This window comes from Hippopotamus amphibius, chromosome 11 (genome assembly GCF_030028045.1).
Source record: "Hippopotamus amphibius kiboko isolate mHipAmp2 chromosome 11, mHipAmp2.hap2, whole genome shotgun sequence".
Lineage (NCBI taxonomy): Eukaryota > Metazoa > Chordata > Mammalia > Artiodactyla > Hippopotamidae > Hippopotamus > Hippopotamus amphibius.
In genome coordinates, this window is record NC_080196.1 from 64,817,112 (window position 1) to 64,838,523 (window position 21,412).

At 36.4% G+C, this 21,412-nt stretch overlaps 1 protein-coding gene across 6 annotated transcripts in view; it reads left to right on the top strand.

Moving 5' to 3' along the window:
- Positions 1-396: 396 nt before the first annotated feature.
- Positions 397-21,412, top strand: part of NOL4 (nucleolar protein 4) — a 400,651-nt gene continuing 379,635 nt past the window's right edge. For 4 of the 6 annotated variants that reach the window (XM_057699285.1, XM_057699288.1, XM_057699286.1 and 1 more), the window contains exon 1: positions 430-693. In XM_057699285.1, coding sequence (XP_057555268.1) covers positions 430-693 — 264 coding nt within the window. Of the gene's footprint in view, positions 694-21,412 lie in introns of all 6 variants that reach the window. The other 2 variants (XM_057699284.1, XM_057699287.1) reach the window with 1 other exon arrangement.

Consider the following 21,412-nt stretch of genomic DNA (forward strand, 5'->3'; position numbering starts at 1 on the left):
CCTGCCCCGGACGCAGCCCAGGGCGAGGCGTCGAGGGACCACCCCAAGTCAATAGTGGGATTTTTAACAAACCAAGGAATGGGATTTTAATTATTCAAAACCCAGCTCCTCCGGGCCAGATGCTGTTAGGATGGTCCTTCTCCCACAATATTAAAGAGACCCATCACTAAGAGGACGAGAAAAGCGTCCGAGACATCCGTCGCAATTACGAATGAACTAGAGACTTGGTAGCACAGGGCATTGATCGCTGGTGCCCAACCGGACCCTCCTCCCCTCTCCCCAGTCCTCCGTCCCACCCGAGGCAGGCTCTGGCGGCGGCCGGGACCTCGCGTCCCTACATCGTGGCGGGGGCTGCATTTTTCATGAGCCCGGGGTGAACAGGTGCGAAGTGCGCTGCGAGCATCCGGCCGGCGGCCGGGAGCGGGGAACATGGAGAGCGAGCGCGACATGTACCGCCAGTTCCAGGACTGGTGTCTCAGGACTTACGGGGACTCAGGCAAGACCAAGACGGTGACCCGTAAAAAATACGAGCGGATCGTCCAGCTCCTCAACGGCTGCGAGTCGAGCTCCACGGACAACGCCAAATTTAAATTCTGGGTCAAATCGAAGGGTTTCCAGCTGGGCCAGCCGGACGAGGTCCGCGGGGGTGGCGGCGGCGCCAAGCAAGTGCTCTACGTGCCGGTCAAGACCACGGTGAGTGATTCGCCTTCCTCTGTTATTTGTCTGCCCGAGCAGCCCGGCGGGGAGGGGAGAGAGAGGGGGGAGAAAGGGGGAGCCGTGAGCCACCGTTGGCTCGTTTGCCCCCACCCTTCTCTACCCCCTCCCCAAGTCGTCCCCACTCGCGTGAACCAGGCGCGTTTCCCCCAACGTGGAGTCTTTGTGGTCCTTTATTTTAAAGCGGCAGCGCATCTTCAGAGCGCGCAGCCCTGCTGGCCTCCGGGCTCCCTGACGCGCCGCTGGAGCTTCCATCCCCGGGTCGGGCGGCGTCCCGCGTCCTCGGGCTGGGCCATTGTCCCACGTCCTTCGCTGGGTGCTTGGCGCGTGTCCCGCCTTCGCCACTGCGCATAAAGGCCACGCTGGACCCCCAGCCGCACGTTCTGATAATAGACGATTCTGATCGATAGTCTACAGTGTCTCCTTATTGGCACAAAGCCCGAACGTGGCGTTGGTCGTGGATGTGGGGTTTTCCCCCGGACTCTATCAGCTTTTATTGTTCGACTGCCGCTATTGGGAGACACCGGGCTGTCAGGTCGCCTTGATCACTCCCCGAGATATTGCCATGACTATTTCGATTGTAGATAAGGTCCTGGAGATTCCTCCTCCTGGTCCCCCCATTGCCTTCCTCACGTCCCCTTTTCACAAATAAAGCCGCAGCTACATGATGAACAACAAAGAGAGATGGGTTTGGGAGAATCAAGTGGTATACGTATTTGTTCCTCATTCTGGGATGGCTCTAGTCTCATGGCCACAGAGCCCTAAGCCTAGGCGCTGGCATTGAGAGCTCAGTGTATCTCAGCCTCACTAGGCAGAAGCCCGTGAGGTTGGGGAGCAGCGGCAGCGTCAATTTCCTTTTTAAGGAGATGGGCACTGTAGGCTACAAGTAGGATTGCCTATCAGCTCCATAAGACCTCTTTCTTCATCATGCTAGGTGGGTACTCGTCTGGAGTAGGGATGGGGGAGGGTATCTGGCATCCTGTACATTTTTGCCTCGCTTTCGGGTTTCTTGAGCATTTGCTCCTTTTCCTCCCTCCCTTACTGGCAACTGTTTCTCGTGCAGTATTCCTGGAGGATGCTAGAAACGAGATGCCTTGAAAGCTATTCTTCTATCTCAAACTGAGGTATATTAAATTGGAAATATGTGCATGAAAGGTTTTTCAAAGGGTTATTTGGAGGACTTTTTTATGTTTGTAAAGCAGTTTATGGTTTCTTGATTAATTGGAGGTAGTTGTTTGAAAGAAGTATATTTCTTTTGAAATTTATATGGAAAATGGGACATGGAAATAAAGGCGAAATGAAAACACATAAAAGTTCAGCTGTTTTTTTAAAAAAATGTACTGTTGTTGGAAGGTTTCTAGAAGGTTGATCTATAAATGCAGCCTTCTGCTTTAACATGTGGCATTGCTAAAGACAATGGTGAGATTGCTTTACTAAGTAATGAGCACTAGATGGGCATGGATGAACTGAGGTTTATTTACATCTGGATGAGCCAGAAGTCTGTCATAGAGAATGAAGTGCTTTCATTCATTTGTATTGGGAGTAACATGAAGAACCTGATTTTAAAAAATAACTTACTGTTAGACAAAATAAATTAGAATTCACAGCATGTGAATATATTTTCCTTTTGGGCAATACTGGGCTAATTGATGAATAAAATAATCATTTAAAATATATTCACCTGAATATTATTTAATAAGATTGTGTATGCTTTTTCTTTTCAAATTTCTAGCTTGGGAATTTTTCTTTCTTTCTTTTTTAATATTACACTTAGGCACTTCTGTTCACATGTCAGATAGCTTCACTTGTGTATTGCTCCAGTGAGTTTATACTTGCATGGATTTGGTTACAGCCACTGTAAGTATAAACAGGTGTGCCTCTTTAAAACATTAATTAAAAATTCTGACATAAATTCTGTAATGGTTGTAGAGGCACTAAGATAAACATGGATGCCAGTAATTCAAACCAGCATTCACATGCTCAGATACCATATTTTCAATGAAAAATTAATGCAGAGTTGTTAAAGAATTGCTGCTAAGACATCTAACAGAGTAACAACTCCAGGGTTAATAATAAAGTAACACGTGTTTCTCTTTTCAGTAAAGATTCCATATAGTTAGGGGAGAAAATGTAATCCTTCAGGTGATGTTCTTAGGTAATGGTTTCCCGTGTAGTATTTAAGAGCTCTGATCTTCATTCACGCCTGTTTTGAAATGTTGAAGAGGTTTTTAATTCATGAACTCTTCTATTGCTTTTTATGAAATTTTTATGCTGCTCCTGACATAGAATTATAGGCTCCTCCTTCTCTGAGAGACAGCCAATCGTCATTTCAATGAGTTAAAAAATAAAAGATCCCCCACCTCTTATCGTGTATTTCTCCACATCTCAAAATGTTTTTTCCTTGAAGATATGTTGATTTGTCTTTATGACAGCAGGAGTGCAGACCCAAATGTGTTTTTCTTTTCATTCAAAGGCGTATATTGGTTGAAAGAAAGTACTGTATTTGAATGGTATTTTCAAGTAGCCTAAGAATCATGGTAGCTTTTTGAGGCTTGGAGGTTCACGGCTGGCTTTGCTGTCATTGAGAGAGATTTGCGCCTGGTGTTGCAGTAACCCACTGCTGCTGGTAATTAGACATCATTACTACTGCAAAAAGGGAAAAAGAGAAGCGGAGAGGACAGGCTGGGGCTAATTAACTCCTTGTGTTTAATGAAAGAAAGGGAGACTGATAGCAACTGGGAGGTCAGACTAGAACAGAACAGACACACCACACAGACTTAATTGAAACAGGACTGTTTTTCAGTCTAAACGAAGCTTGGTTCTACCTCTTGTTTTTTCAAAAGAACATATGTAGCTTTGCAGATACTTTCCCTCTTAAGCCTAAATGTAGCTGATGGTAAAATCAAGCAAGTGACAACTGACTTAAAAATGTAGAATATTGGAGAAAATAAACATGCCCTTTAACATTTGTCCTGGCCATGCCTAAAACTGAGGGGACATATCTGTCACTGTTTAGATTACTGTGTGGCTGAGGAGATACTGTTTGGTCACCAAGCAACAACATCCTGCAACTCAGCCATTTTAGGTCTGGGGTGGGACTGTGTGTGCGCACGTGCGCACATGTACACACACATATGTGGTTTGTTGAGCATCACATCGAAGTTCTTTTCCACACTGCCACTATTATCTTTATGTTCTTTCTGAAAAAGATATAGCAAATGCCTGACATTGATTAGGATGAAACTGTTTAATCATTGACCATTTAAATTTAGCATTACTTTGGTTACTCTATTTTACATCTTTGGTAGTTCTAGTTTAGTTTGGTTTTAGAAGCTTTGCATCCTGATTGACATTTAGTTTTCTGGCAACGAGTTGAAACATCACACTTAAAATGTAAACCACCAAAGCACATTCTACCACTTCATATTAGGAAAGGTAAGCTTAGAAAAGAACCAGAAATTTCATTACAACTTTTCGTTAGTAATAATATTGTGTTATCATGTATTTTTTAAAAGTCCACTGTATTGTATAAAACATTAGGAAATTCGGTAAACTCACATTTCTATTTATTTTTTAGTCTTAAGCAAACAAGGTAATGAATATCCAAACTGTAACATCAAATAATGTGAGCAATGTTTTCCTGACCTGTATTTGTAGGAACAGAAATTTTGGCCTGATTTTTTTTTTTTTTAATCATTCACGTGTATTTTTTTCCCTTTATTTATTCCACTAGGAAACCTAAAATGAATTTTTCACCCAGAAAAGAAAATGCATTATCTCTAGTTATGTCATTTAAAAATGATAACTTATTCAGTTCTGCAATCTACAGCCTCAGATTTCATATTTTCTTGCTCTGTATACTACTAATTGATTATTGTACAGTGATTAGAATGAATATTCATGGATTGGTTCATGAAACAGTTACTGTTTTTTTAGTTCTGTATGGTTTTTGGTTATTCTACCCCAGTGAAGGAAATAATATGTAAGGAGTCTCTACACATTTCCACTTGGCCTAATAACCCCCTGGCCTGAGGCACACATATATATTGGGCCTGGATCTGGAATTTGCTATAGAAATTCTAGAAAACAAAGCTGAGGGACATGCCCGCTATACATGATGATACCTGGTAACTCTGACACAGAGTCAAATCATAATAGTAGTCACTGAGATATAAGCAAATTTTTGTTTATCTCTTAATACTTCCATAGTGGGACTTACTATTGATGACCAATGCTTTTTTTGCTTCATTTACGTATTTTGGGACACTATACCATAGGTCTTGGTGGGTGGGGGGTAGTTAAAGAGATCCCAAGTATGATTCTTAGCATTGTGGTTTATATAAGCTGGCTTTAGCAGTTCCTTGTGTGTTGTTGGGAGGAGTCAGTCATCTGTAAGTCCCGCCTCCTTAAGGCTCCCAGGGAATGAGGGTACCTTTACTAGAGCCCAGTTGGCCATGACGATTAAGGGGCAAAGGGCTCGTAGAGATAATCCTCCTGAGTGTTAGGAGGAATTCAGACCCTCTTCATGTATGAGGACTGTCCCACACTTACTTCCTAAGACACCAGTCCTGGACTTTTCCATTGGTTCCTCCTTGTCTTGCTGGTAACTGTAGTGGAGGTGAGGGGTGAGACTTGGCACTCACACGTATTCCCTCTGGAAACCTCCTGAGCCAGCGGAGGTTCTGCCTGTCAAGATTTTAACTCTAGACTTTCTGCGTAGGATGAAGGAAGGGTGAGGAAGGGGGTACAAGCATGTGGCAGCAGAACTTCCAAAAGTTTCCATCTCCATGTCAAGATCACAAAGACCTTTTACTAATAGCTGTTGTATCTGCCAAGACTTTTTGCATCTAGCTGGGAAAGATTAAAGTGGACCTACTGTGTTTTAGGTTATGTTCATTTTCATAACCCTGGAATAACAAGATAAACTTCATGGACAGCATGGATGGCAGGAACTTGGTAGAGTGGGCAGGATATAGATTTTTCAGCAAGGTTTAAATCCTGGATTTGACATTTACTGAACCTGTGAATTAGGACAAGTTTCTTAACCGAAGACACAGTTTCTTCTTTGTAAATGTACATAATATTACTTTCCTAACTAGCTTCGGCTAATAAGTGATGATCATAATTCATACTTCCTAAGCATATCGTATATGTAGCATATGCCCGGCACATAGTAAATACTAAAAAAATAGAAGCTGTTCTAAGTATTGACAATGATGTAATTATAATTGTGTTATGAACCAAAAATCACATGGTAACAAGGAGTTCAAATACAAGATACATATATATGCATGTGTTAATGCATTATTCACATATTCTGCCTTCTCCATTTTTAGAAAATAAAAATGACTTTGTCTTCTTAAAGTGATAATTCTCATTATTTCACAAATCTAAGGAAAAGGGAAAAAATGCTAAAGATTCATGCTCAATCTCCTGCCCAGATATAACCACCATTAGCTAATTCTGAGCACCACTACAGATTGCCTCTAAACATATATGTGGAAAGAAAATTACACATGATGATTGATAGTGATACTGTATATGGACCAGTAGAAGTAATTTTCTGAAACTGGGATGGTAATTATATGCTAATTTGGGTAAGAAGAATAAAATGTAACATTACCAAAATGTAACAAAAGAAAAAGAAATACACAAAATTCAAAAAATTGCTAATAAAGTCTTCTTCACAGAGGTATTTATTCCAGAAATTAATAGAAAAGATTAAGAAAAACACAGAGTGAATTACATTTATTTTTCAACTACAAACTTCAATTTTATACCATATAATTGACTTTCTCTGGTGGTAGCTAAGGAAGAAATATATTTTCACTTCTTACCTCCTTGTTACTTATCTCCATATTTATAATCAATTACATTTATTATATTAGAATTATGTGTTTGTTATATCAATTATATCATATTACCTAATTGCTTTTACTGTCAAGATTTTTTATATTTCTGTTATAGTATGTAATTTGCTTATTATAATTATTGATATTTTTCCTTTGCTATATCGAAATGCTTATCATCCATTCTTTTACCTGGATTTCTTTACTTCTAGATTCTTTGATTTGATTCATCAAAATTGATTAGCTGTAATTTCTGATCATCTTTTTTTTTTTCCCCTAAAGAAGGGTTCCTATGTTCTATTCTTTGAGGTTTATATGCAATTGAAAATATTTGTCCTTTGCCTTTGTACGTAAAGGGCAACTTAGCTAGTTGTAATTTCTTCATTTCACTCTTTCCACCAGATATTGTAAATATTGTGTTAGCTCTGTTAAAATCTAAGGCAAACCTGTTTTTCTAAATTTCATGGATTGTTTACTTAGGTATCCTTGAAATTAAGTAATTTCACTATGATACATTTTGAATTCCTTTTCTCACTCTTTCTTTCCCCTGAGTAATGGTACTCATGTCCATGGCTTCAGCTGTGTCTCTTTTCTGGGGACTTAATGTACATCTTCTGGGGTTCAGGTCTGTGTTTTGGGTTTTCTGTTAGATGTTTCCATCAAGATATCCCTAAGCACCTAAAATTAAACAAGTTCAAAAATGAATTTTTCTTCCCTCCATATCCCCTTCCTAGGTCCTCCAAGCTGACCTCTTTTATTTTTAAGATCTTTATTGGAATATAATTGCTTTACACTATTGTGCCAGTTTCTTCTGTACAACATAGTGAATCAGCTGTATTTATACACATATCCCCACCCTCCCGTGACTCCCTCCCACTCTCCCTATCCCCTCTAAGCCATCACCCATCGTAAAGTTGATCTCCCTGTGTTATGCAGCAGCTTCCCACTAGCTGTCTATTTTACGTTGGTAGTGTATAGGTGTCAATGCTACTCTCTCACTTTGTCCCAGCTTCCCCTACGCTCCGCCTCGTGTCCTCAGGTCAGTTCTTTCTTTTTTAAAAAAAATTCTTTAAAATTTTTCCTTCTCCATGGATGGCAACACAATTTGCTCACCTATCCAAGCCCCAGTCTGTGTGATATGCTGGATTTCTCCCTTTTCTTCCCTTCTTATAGTTGGTACTTGACAGTTCTGTTGATTACACCAATTTAATATCTCTTGAATTGACCAACAATATTCTTACCATACCATACCATGCAGTATGTCCATTGCTTGGTACTTTGGTAATTTTTCCAAAACGTGTTTTGAAGGAGGGGAGTGCATAGTGTGTAATACATCATTGGTACTCAGTATTAATGTAATAAATGAAAATTACTTCCCAGTACGATACCACAGAAGGGACCTTCTTATTTACCACTACACAACAACTAGTTTCATAGCCATATTGGGGACTCTTTTAAAAAACAGTTCCATTTATTGATTTAAATTGTGTTAAAAAACAAAACGTAACATGTACTTTCCTATCTTAAACATGTATAAGTGTATGCTGCAATAGTATTAAGTATACGTACATTGTTGTGCAACAGATCTCCAGAACTTTTGCATCTTGCAAAACTGAAACTCTATACCCAACAATTCTTTTCCCCTCCCCTCTAGCCCTTGGTAACTGCCATTCTACTTTCTGTGAATCTGACTACTTTTGATACCTCATGTAAGTGGAATCACACAGTGTTTGCCTTTTTGTGACTGATTATCTCACTTAGCATAATGTCATCATGATTCATCCATGCTATAGCGTGTGGCATGATTTCCTTCCTTTTAAAGGCTGAATAATGTGCCATTGTATATATTTGCCACATTTTCTTTATTCATCTGTTGATGGACATGTGGGTTGCTTCCACCTTTGGCTATTGTGAAAAGTGCTGCTATAAACATGGATGTGTGAAGGGTGTCCCTTCAAGACCCTGCTTTCAGTGATTTGGATGTATACCCACAAGTGGGATTGCTGGATCACATAGTAGTTCTGTTTTTTAATTTTTTGAAGAACCACCATACTGTTTTCCTTGGCACTTATACCATCTTATACTGCACAAGGGTAGGCTCTTTTTACAGCTGAAAAACTGGTGACTTTGCTTGTCATCTGGAACTCTTTAATGAGCATTTTTTTTAGCAAGTATTGAATGTAACACAATAATAATAATAATGTCTAACATTTATCAAGTTCTTAATATATTTTGATTAAAGATTGGGCTAATAACTTCAGACAAAATGTCCCCTTTAATGTTCACGGTAGTCCTATGGTATAAACATTTTTTATTACATAAGAAAACATTGGTTTAAGTTAACACAGCTTTCTAAAGTCACACAGCTTCTGAGTGTTAGAGTTGGGATGAGAAACCATTTCAGTTGTATGCCAAAGTCCTGACTTTGGTCTCCAGACTTTTTAAATAGTGCACTCCAACGATTCAAAAAAATTGAATATTCCCCCATTATGTGTATTTTTATAAATTATATAGATATAATATGTGTCAATGCATAACACATAAGCAAAAATATAAATATATAGAATTGATATTAAATATATATAAACATAAATTTTAGTATTTTTTCTTCATCTTAGTAGGTCATCTCATGCATTCCCTGGGGTGTGCATATACCAATTTGGAAATAATTTCTCTAACCCATAGTACAATATTGCCTCACAGTAAATCACTGTGGTTAAGATCTTACACTTCAGCTAAAATACACCCCTCTCTTACAGGGGGGTGCCTCTGTACATAATCAACACAACATTAAAATAATTTCTTAGCCATACAAATCCATGACACCCACAAAACAATTATACACTTTTGGTGTTGGTACAGGGTGAGAGTTTATTTCATTAAAGACAAGTTGAGGAGATGGTACACAGTCAAGAATAGCTTAAGTGTAGGGCACAGTGGAAGATGAAGTTGGAAAGTAGGCTGGGGCAAAATTATGGGATGCCTCTACTGCCATGTTAAAAAGTTTGCCCTTCGTTCTGCTGGGAATGGCAGCTACCAAAAGTGATTGAGCAGGGATGTTACAATATAGGTCTCATAGGTAGGGAATTGAGGTCTCTCCTTGGTTTATGCTACAGAATATAAATCAGATGAATAAAGAATAAAAGTTAAATAGTTTCTTTGGCTCGATATATTGTTTGAAATTTTATAGTTATAAATAAGTATTATACAGGTATTGAAATCAAATTACCAAGCAGTAAATCAATATAATACAATAGCTTGATATTGTTGTGTAATTGAATCATGCTGTGCAAATTTCAGACTTTATTAATTTCAATAAAATGTTAAAAGTAGGATTTTGTGAAACATAAGAAAGAATAGCTTTAAAGGCATTTGAAAGGAATATGGATCAAATCATAATAAACTGTTTTGTTTTGTCTTTAGAGTTGAGGAGAAATAATTTTTGACCGCTTAGTTGTTACTACCTCTACAACTACAAAGATTATCCAGAGAAATCCTTCTAAAAACCCAGAGGAGATCTATACAGAATACTTATTTAAGCACGGACCTTTTCAAAGTAAAGTTGCTGTTTCAAATATTGCTTAGAACTTGGAGTTTATACTTTAAGGCAGTATTCTAAATCTTATTCCAAGTTGTTTCTTGCTCAGGCTCTTTTGATTTTAAATCCACAGGCCAGTTTCTGCCACTAAGCGTCTTCCCTGTGATTCTTCAGTGTTTGTATACTGTGGTAGGCAGGAGTCTAAGATAACTCCCAAGTGATCCTCACACTAACTTAGTTCCCTTCCCTTTGAGTGTGGGTGGAAGCTGTGGCTATGATGAGCTATCACTCGCATGGTTATGTTATGTGCCACAGTTGACTTGAAGAAAGGGGGCTCTTTCAGGTTGGTCTGACTTAATCACGTTAACCTTTTAAAAGCAGAGAGTTTTTTCCCTGGCTTATAGCAGAAGTAGAGAGTTGCAAAGCCTGAGATGTTTTCAATGTAAGGGAGGTTCTCTGTTCTGAGATGGAGGGGTCCATGTGGTTAAGAGCTGAGAGGAACCTCTAGGAGCTGAGATCATGCTTTGCCAACAGCTAGCAAAACAATGGGACCTAAATCCTACAAGCACAAGGAATGAATTCTGGCAACACTCAAGGAAGTTTGGAAGTGGGTCTTTCCCTAGTTGGGCTTCCAAGTAAGAATGCATCTGTCTGACACTTGATTTCAGCTCCAAGAGGACCTGAGCAGAAGACCCAGTTAAAATGTGCTGCACTTTGGACCCACAGAAACTGTGAGATAATAAGTTTGTGAGGTTTTAAACCAACTAATTTGTAGTTACACAGCAAAAGAAAAGTAATACGTAGTTTTTTGGCCTATATTTTCCAAAAAGCATTTGCTCAGTTAAAACAACTTTTTAAAAAGCGTATTTGACTAAAATTATTTGTGGTTTAAGATACGACTAGGAATAATTTAAATGTTACTTGGGCCTGATGCTTAATGTGTTGCCATTTTAATAGTTTTTGATTAGATGGTTCATAATTTAGTGAAATATATAATTTCTAATAGATCATTTGAAACTTTTAATGATTGATCACATTAGGAATATATATTCCTAATAATATATATGTATACATATTACACATATATACATATGTATTATTTTGATTTTTCTCAATGTTTTTACTTAAAATTTTTTTATTTCATTATCTCCCATCATATATTCCATTATATTCCTGTCTCCTAAATAGAATAAGAGGTGGCTTACTGTTTTAGGTTTCTCATAGGAGGATGGAGATAGAGGAGTGCACATATAAAAAGAGATTATTATTCACAGAATTATATTAACGTATGTTTAAGTATTTTTGAATACATAGAGAAAAATAACAAAATATAGTATCCATTATCATTTATTAGAAATAACCTATTGTGAGATTGGGATTGCCATATATACATTACTAATAAAAAAAATCAAATTGTACACCTTCAATATATGCAGTTTATTGTATGTCAGTTATATCTCAATAAAAGTTCTTAAAAAGCATTAAAGAAATAATTATTCTATAATTTTATCTTTAAATTATTATTTTATTATAATATTATACATTATAAAGAAGACCTGCCTAATATTTGGGGAATAGAATATAGAAAATAACATTAATATGTACATCTGTTAAGATATTAGCTGGAACTGAAAGTCATTTTCCCCTGCCTATGTTGAAAAGAGAAAATCTTTATTTTGATTTTTTTTTTCCTTTCTCTGTATCTGAGATTTATTCAATAGGCTCTTATGTTCCACTCTTCCTAATTTTAATCAAGTATTCGTTTGTGCTAGTTATTCTCACAGTTACAGATTTTTCAAGTGTTTGGAGCTGTTAGAAAACTGGAAGGTTGAGAAGCAGATTCAAAATATAAGTTCAGGAAGTTGGAAGCTTCATTTTGGTAATAAGAAGGAATAACTTGTCTTACAGGCAGAGAGTGGGTGTTTTTGTTGTTAGTAGTTATTTTTCTTCCTTTGTAAAAGTTACAATGTGTTTTCAGAAAATATTACTTGAATATTTGGGTCTCATCATTATGTATAAAGATAGTAGTCATTGAGATAAGGTTGGCCAATATTTTTGAAATTATTCTCTTTCTTCTCGTGGGATGCCAGGGTGAGGGGGTACAGAGAAGATACTTATAGGTGGACATGACTGCGGTTGCCAGATGGCTAGAGGGCTTTGGGGGTTTAATCTAGGAACACGGGGCAAAGCTAAGTGGCATATATGAAGATGTATGTCTAGCATGGTCATAATAACACCATGCTCTAACCAACAGACCTAATTAGCTGGGATTTTCAAATCAAGACTAGATGGTATTTTGCTTGAAAATAAAATAAAAGACCTCTTAATAGAGCGTCACTAATTAGTGAATTAACCAAAACTCTCTCTTCCCAGGGTGTGGACAGATTCATTCATAGTAGTCTACACTGTAGTTACTTGTACCTTGTGCACATAAAATTGAGTTGTGTGCATATTACCGGTTATGTTTTTCCCACATCCTTTTTTGTGAATTTTAATTATTCCCATAATTATGTGACTTAAATATTTCATAAATTGATGATTTGCATGCATAAACTTAAAAATTCCATGCTTTAGAAAGTCTCAAAATAAATGTTAATTGCTAAAAAAGAAACAATTAGGAAAAATAGAGAAAACAAGAAGAAAACTTAGGTTTCTGCACAGCCAAGATTACTTTACAAGTAATAACTAACTTCTCATTCTACTTTAAAGTAACTGAAACTAGAAGTCATAGACAATGCATTATCAAGCGCTTGTACACTTGGAATGTCAATCAGTAGACCCATACTTAAAAAAAAGATCTTTGTCTTATCACAAGTGTAGCAAATAATTATATATTAGCATGTATTAAATGAAAATTTGATATCAGAGTGTGTATATATCATCTTCTCTGCCTTCCAACTTTAACTTTTTTTATGCTAAGTGAACAGCTACACAAAGGATAACAAGAGCTTTATGCACCGATATAGACAATTAGAATAAGTGGCATTTGGTCAGCTATGGAAATATGCGTTAAAGACACACATACTGGCAATGCTAATAAAATAATACACTGTCATGATGACGAAGAACTCAGTGCTTCCTGCAGGTACATCCCTGTTATGCAAGAAAATGTTTCCATCCAGATGAGGTATGTGCCATAACTTAATCACATGGGATTATTATGCCCTCTTTAAACCCATATTTAACAAGCCACCATTTATTTGGATTCCCACAACTTGACTAAAGAAAGCTTCCTTCTAGGCAATCATTCAGTCTTATTTCCAGTTCCTTTGATATTCTGGTTACTCTCTTTAATTAAACTGTTTTCTAAAATATGGTACTTAGCATACTTTATAGAGTTATAATAATAGTTTAATAAATCTTTGAATTGTGCTTTTTTCATTTAAAATTATTGTTAAGATTTTCCCAACAGTTTTGATAATTATTTTTTTGGTTTCACAAATACCTAATCAAGTATCTATGCCATAACTATCTTTTAAAAAATTTAATTCATTAATTAGCCCATTTTTATTTTATCTTTTATTGAAGTATAGTTAATTTACAATGCTGTGTTAGTTTCTGGTGTACAGCAAAGTGATTCACTTATATCTATATATGTTATTTTTCAGATTTTTTTCCATTATAGGTTATTATGAGATAGTAGGTCTTTGTTGTTACCATAATTTTCTACCATAATTTTCTTTACCATTTCCATATATTTTTTTCTGTTTTAAGTTCCCTTTCCTACTTAATTATGATAATTATCTTTTCATTTAAAAATGTGTGTGTGTGTCTTAGAATTGATTCTTCTGGACCTCATTGAAGAACTTTACATGAATCTCCTTAGGTTCCAAGAGCTTTGAAAATCTTATTCCTATCTTCTGGCTCAAGACAGCTCATATTTTAATGTGTTACCTGTTACCTGAGGATCTTGTTAAAAAAGAGATTCTGGGTAAGGGCAGGGCTCATGATTCTTTGTTTCTAAAAATGATAACCATATGGGCTTCCAGTGCTGGCCAATTATAGACTATCTCTTCCACTAAAAACTTTGGAGAGAATACAAAACGCAACTACCTGAGAAATATGAAAAACAGTAAAGGGCAGAATGGGGATGGGAATCAACTACAAGCATAACAATCCAAGGGTTGAGTTTTCTGTCCCCTCCCCCCCACCCCCCCATCTCCTATGTTTAACTGAAGTGTGGTCTCAGTCATGAAGATGCACTGCTGCCGGTAGGTGGCAGTGCTGGCAGAGAAGGACCTAAAACTAAGTGGAGACCTATCTCATTAGCCGGAGGAAAAGGGCCCCTGTGGTCCAATCAGTGTGTGTGAAATCCCATTACTACTTTCTTGCTCTCATTTTACTGATACATTTTCCAAAAGATGGCCCCAGTCTCATGAAATTTGGCAAAGTGCAGAAGGCTAAAACTAAGAGGAAATGAGATTTTCAGGCTAGAGGAATCAGAAAAAAAGGGGATGTTGGAAACAATAGAGTGTGAGGGAAATACCAGGGAGGAGATCCCCTAAATCTTTGTGTGAACTGAATTCATTGTCAAGCTATGAATGTGAAGAACATATACAAAGTACCACAGCCAAGAACTATTGCACAAGGCCCAGATTAACCCCTGATCTGCTTATATGCAGGGTAGACACAAAGAAGCATAGCAGAATTTGAAAACTTAGCTCATAATGGAATCACTGGTGAGAAGGCAACCAGAGTTCATGGTCTGAATCTAATAGGATTTACTGCATACTATAAATATAATACACTTTCCAGAAGATTTTAATAGGACTCAGAGTCTGACAACATAATCAAAATATTCAGGATTATACAACCTGAAATTGTTTTGCATATAGCAATGAAAACTGGATACATTTTAAGAGGAAAGAAATCAACAGATGCCAACTCTCAGTTGAGTCAGATGTTGAAATTATGAAGAGCTTTAAAGCAGCTACTACAACCAGTGCTCTTTGTAAAAAAAATGTATATACTTTTGAAATGAGTGGAAAAATAGATATTCTCAGCAGAGGAAGAAGAACTATAGTTCTTTTGAAAAGAATAAAATGTGAAGATTTGTACTGAAAAATATAATAAGTGATAAAAATATACTGGGTAGGCTCAAGGGTAGAATGGAGATGGCAGATGAAAGAGTCAGTGAGTTTAAAGATAGATCAATAGGAATTATCCTATCTGAAAAACAGTGGGAAAAAATTAAAAAAAAAACAGCCTCAGGGATATGTTGGACAATGTAAAAAAAGCTGACATTTTGGCCACTGAAATCATAGAAGAAGGGAAAAAAAGGAATTGGTATAGAAAAAAATAGTTGGAAGAAAAATAACTAAAAGTTTCCAAAATTTGGTGACAGACCAACTCAAGATGCTTGGTGAAACCCAAACAAAATAAACTCAAAAATGTTATAAAACACCTAATAATGAACCTGCTGAAACAAAACAATCTTGAAAGCAGCCAGAGATAAACGACACATTATATGTAGGTAAATGATAATTTAAATGACAACAGACTTCTCTCCAGAAACAATGGAAGGCACTAACAATGGTACATTTTTTTTTTTAATGTCCAAAGAATTGTATATCCATTGAAAATATCCTTTCAGGAAAGAAGGTGATGTAAAGATATTCTCAGATGAAGAAAAACTATGAATTATTTTCCAGCAGACCTGCTCTAAAATAAATGCTAAAGGAAAGTCTTCAGGATGAAGAGGAATGATACTAAAAGAAAATTTAGAACTTCGATTAAAAGGAAGAGCAACAGAAAGTATAAATAGGTTATTATTTTTCATCAATATATAGGACCCATAAAAGCAAAAATAATAGCATTGTCTTATGGGGTTTTAAAATCTATGTAGATGTGATACATATAAATATATGCAATATACAAAGGATATTCTTTGACCCAAAGGATTTAAACTATAAATCAATAAGAGAAAATTATGTGGTAATTCCTCAGTTATTTAAAGATTAGACAACACACTTTTAAGTAATCTGTGGGTGAAAGAGGAAATCCCAAAGGAAATTTGTATTTTGAACAGGATGAAAATGGTAGTGTAGCATATCAAAATTTACAGGATGAACCTAAAGCAAGGCTTTGAGGAAAATTTATGGTGGTAAATGCGTATATTACAAAAGACAAAATGTCTCAAATCAATAATCTAAGCTTCCAACAAGGAACTAGTTAAAGAAGAGCAAAGGAAACTCAATGAAAGCAGGAACTTAATTTTAGCTAATTCCTGATGATTTCAGGAAGTCTCAAGTACTGCTTTGCCTAGGGTTCTAAGGGATGAGGATGGTTCATATAGTTTCATGCCTGAGAGTGGGAGGTAGCAGGGCCTTAGTTATCTGATGATGGTACTGGTATCTGCTGAGATGTACATTTCCCCATTCAGTTTGCTCCTATCATGTAGATTGATAATGTGGTTCACCTTACTTCTGAATATAGGGAATAATGCAAATATGGGACTTCCTTAGGTCTTTTTTTGTTTTTAATAGCATAGGGTGAGTTTGCCTACTCTCCTGTGGGAGCCTGTGAGGCAGTCTCACACTAATATGCTCGGGCATTCAGCTGTCTCTATTCTGTTGCTCACAAACTGTCAGATGCAGAAAAAATTAAAAAACAAGCCACCCACCTATTATATTTGGGATTGCAGGAATTGCCAAAGCTTTCTGGGTTAAGCGTCTCAGAGCTCTTAGAGTTAGACTTTAGAGAGGCATGGGCAGCAGGGAACTTCTCAGGAACTCATGAATATGCAGGTTACATTTTCTTCTGTGTCTGTCTTCATCCACTGAGAGAATTGTTATCTCACAGGAAGTGTGAAAACTGTTTATTACTTCCTCAGCATTATTCAGGTTTATTTCTTATGGCATACACATGATGTGATGGGTCTCCAAGCTTTTGGTTTCTAAAGCTCCAAATATCAGGCTCTTGCAAGTCCAAGTAAACTTTGGAAACTTAAAATCCAAGACTTGAACGTTTTTAAATAATGTGTGTCATCATCACAACCTTTCCCAAGGGCAGTGACTGTGGATAGCCCAGTTTGGGGAAAGGAACAGGATACACATAGAAAAAAAAATGAAAGAAATCAGTTAACACTTCAAAAGTTCTCCTAACATATGTGAAGTGAGGAGAGTAAATGATGGGTATTTCACACGGTTATTGTGATGATTAAATGAGGCAATACGTATGATTAATGTGTCAGTTTCTGACAACTGAGAATTTAAATATTAATTTTCCCCCTTTTTGTCATTGTCATCTCCTCCTTTACCCAATAAATACAGTGCTGAAGTATCGTCTGTGTCTAGGGAGAATATAAAGATGTCTTAGAGTTTATTAACATATGAAACAATTCAGGAAAATAACATGCTTGAAGAGAAGCTCATGGCTCTAGAATAGAACACGAATGGCCAAGGGACTGAGTTTTTCCTTCATGCATTCTTTTTCTTGCCTATTATCCAGGATAGATTTTGACCACAATACATTTTAAAAGTCTCCTCATATAAACCAAGTGATTACTTTGAAATATGGAGCATATATTTAAGATTATAAAAATCCAAGCATTTGGGAACCACAGAAAATGGAAATGAAAAGTAATTGTATAAGACAAATATTATAAAGAATGTTATTATAAAGATTGCCGTAGGGACCAGTGGACTAAAAATGCTTATTGCAGACCATAGAAACTAATCACTGGCTGAGATTATTTTCGATAAAGGGTCTAGAACTCACTCTCAGAGGGTATAGATTCTCCTCTTGTTGCTTAGATCCTGGGAGAGAGATCATGTATGGGATTGTGGAGCAATAGGGTGTTATAGACATGTATTACATGTGCACAGATTTAGGTTTTGTTGAGCTATTTTAGTTCTCAACAAATAGCATTTTTATTGAGTCAGAACTCTGCAGGGTAGATGAGGCAGGATGTAAGGAGAAGAGGTATATCCTGTCTGTGCTGTCTTATTAGCACTTGTCACATTATGTGCATTTTTCAAACAAGCAGAAGTTTATGTTTCTCTCATTCAAAAAAAAGAAAAAAAGACTAAAGGGATAGTCAAGGGATGATGTGGCAAAGTCCTAGCGTCATAAGGATCAAGGCTCCTATATTCCTATTTGCCATCTGTAGTATAGCTTTCATCCTCACTTGTTGGAGCAGCTCTAGTTTTGGTAGACATGCTGCTTTCCAGGCAGAAAATTGTGTGTGTGTGTTGGGGGCGGGGGAGAGACAGAGACAGAGAAAGGATACAGAGGCTCCTCCAGCACTCTAATCCCCCGTTTTTTGAATTCAAATTTTTATCAGATAATTGTAAATTTACCTGTACTCACTTCTCACTAATGGTTAACATTTTGCAAAACTGCAGTGTAATGTCACAGCCAAGATAATTATATTGATACAATCTACCAATCTTATTTAGATTTCCTCAGTTTCACTTGCACTTGTGTGTGTGTGTGTGTGTGTGTGTGTGTGTTAAATTCCATACAATTCTGCTATGTGTCTGGGTTTGTGTATCCCCTGTCACACTCAAGATACTGAATAGTTGCAACAACACAAGCTTACTTCAATCTACCCTTTTATAAACATACTCATCTCTCTCCTGTCCCCTTTATCCCCCTGCGACTCCTAACCCTAACCTTTGGCAATCATCAATCTATACTAAATTTCTAAAATTTATAATTTCAGAATGAAACCATACATAAAACATACCTTTGGAGATTGGCTTTTTTCCACTCAGTATAATTCCCTGGAAACTTACAAATTATTGATACATATAAGAATTTGGGTATCTTTTTATTGCTGAGTAGTACTCTATGGTATGGATGTACCACTCTTTCTTTAATCATTAATCTGTTGAAGGATATCTGGTCTTATTTCAGTTTGGTGCTGTTACACATAAAGCTGCTATAAATATTTGTGTATAGGTTTTGTGTGAACATAAGTTTTCATTTCTCTGGGATAAATGCCCAAGTGTGCAACTGATGTGTTGCAGAGTAAGTGCATGTTTGGTTTGCTAAACTGCCAGACTTGTTTCCCAGAATGTCTGTACCATTTTACTTTCCTACCAGCTATGTATACATGACACAGTTTCCTATCCTATCCATTTTTTAATGTAATAGCAAAAAATAACTTATACCAATAACAACATAAAGTCATATTTTCCCTCAAGCAGTTATCCACTTTGTAGTTTATGTTTGAAGGTAACTCTCACGACTGCAAATAAGACCATAAAGAGGTATCATTGTAATATTTTCTCAATATTTTGTGAAAGTCATGGATATTTACTGAGATTATTCATCTCCCGCATTAATATCTATTGCCTAGAAGGTTGGATTTCACTTCCTCTGAAAAGTTTCCTAGTAGTGTTTGCCTATATTGTCAAGATTAGAAAAATCGACATGTGTAACCAGCTAGCAACTATCTTCATAAAATGGGAGCTATAGAAACAAATATGTTAATGTTTGTAGGCAATGAAAGCAAGGATTCAATTTTAACTCTTGGATAAACATACTGAAATGAATAATCTAGTTTACAGTAAATTTTGTAGACCTGTAGATTGTTAACTGCTTCTAGTCTGATGGACTAAATGGACATGCCAAACTTTATCTCTGAGTGGCAGCAACACTTACATTCATCTCAGCATCTCTAGAACTCTGTGTGGTGTCTAACTCAGTAAGTGCTTGATACATATTTAATTAAAATGTAATTGTAAGAAAAGCGGGATTTTTACCTTTTTTTAGGCCAATACAAATTGAAATAAACTTTGTCAGTCCTAAATCTGTTGGTTACTAGACTCAGGAAAATAGAAATTAATAAAATGTTTACTTTAACTTTTTAATGCTCTAAAAAGGTAAAATAACCAGAAAACTTTGTTGATAAGAAAAATATATTTACACAAATCTAGGTAATGAGCAAACTTTCCATGTGGATTAAATGTGGATCTAGATAAGAGGAGAGGTAGTTTATTTCTTGACTAGAACATCAGTGTAGAATTTTGGTATTTTCATAGCACTGAATATAAAATTTGCATTTATGATACAAATATATAGATTTAAATAGAAAGTTTACAAGTATTTTAAAAAATGTAATTAAGGCCTTAAAAGAATTTTGAAAAATTACAAGAGACTATTGGTGAACTGAGAACCCCAGACGAAAGTTTTTGAACTCAGAAATTTATTGGATGTAGCCCAAAGTTCACTTCGGTGGGCTAACAGAGCTGTGAAAGAAACTGTGAGAGTCACAATATTTTATGTCTAATGGAGAAATGATGCTTTGGAAAAGTATCAAATAATTAGGATTAATTTGTCATACTTTATATTATAACCTCTATATAGTCCTTAGATGTGATTATTTTGGTTTTCTGATTCTTGAGATATACAGTGCCTACTATTAATTCATGGTGGCAGCAGTGGTAGTGGTTAAGAACGTGAACTCTAAAGGCAGACAACTGCCTGGGTTTGATTTTCACCTCTATCACATATTGGCTGTGTGACATTTGGCCAATTACTTAACATCTCTGTGCCTTACTTTGTTCATCTATAAACTGAAAATAGTTCTTACCTCATGGGGTTTTTTTTAATGACTTAAATGAGTTAATATTTGTAATACGCTAGAGCAATGCCTAGTGCATAGTGCGTCATAGAAGTAAAATTGCCATGTAAATTTGGGTGTTTGGAAATAATGCAAAAAGCCAATAGAATATCATTTTCTTCTCTCTGTGTGTATGTGTTGTCTGTGTGTCTATATTTTTCTTCTGTGTCTCTATTTCTCTTAATATCTCTCTATCTATAACACAAAGCACCAACCCTATAAATAGGTTGAAACTTAAAAGAAAAATACGTTATGAAGGTTAATTTTTTCAAGACAAAAACGAGCCTTTGGTTTTGATCAGAAGCTGATCATCAGTTTTGAGATGTTCTCTAATCATAAGGAACTGTTCTGTTGCTTGGGACCACAGGACCATTCTGGAGAAAAACAAGAACAAAAAACAAAAAAACAACTAACTCCTTTCCTTAGGGAATTCCTCTTGCCATATAGAACTATTACATTTTTATTGAATTAGCCAATTTACTTATTCCAACAATGTTTTCTATTCCTTTCAACTGATAAGCTCCCTCCTGTTAGCAGCTGACTCTTGGTACCACCGTGGCGTGGCTTCGGTGTCTGACCTGAGTGGATTAGGGTCCTGTGTGCAATATATCAATATATTGCTTTCGTAGAGAGGTTCCTGGAGACTTTTTCATTTCTTGGATTAGTAAATTAAAAAAATTTTAAACGTGAGACCAAAACAAATTTGCAGAATTTTTGTTTTGCCGTATAAGGGGATGAGAA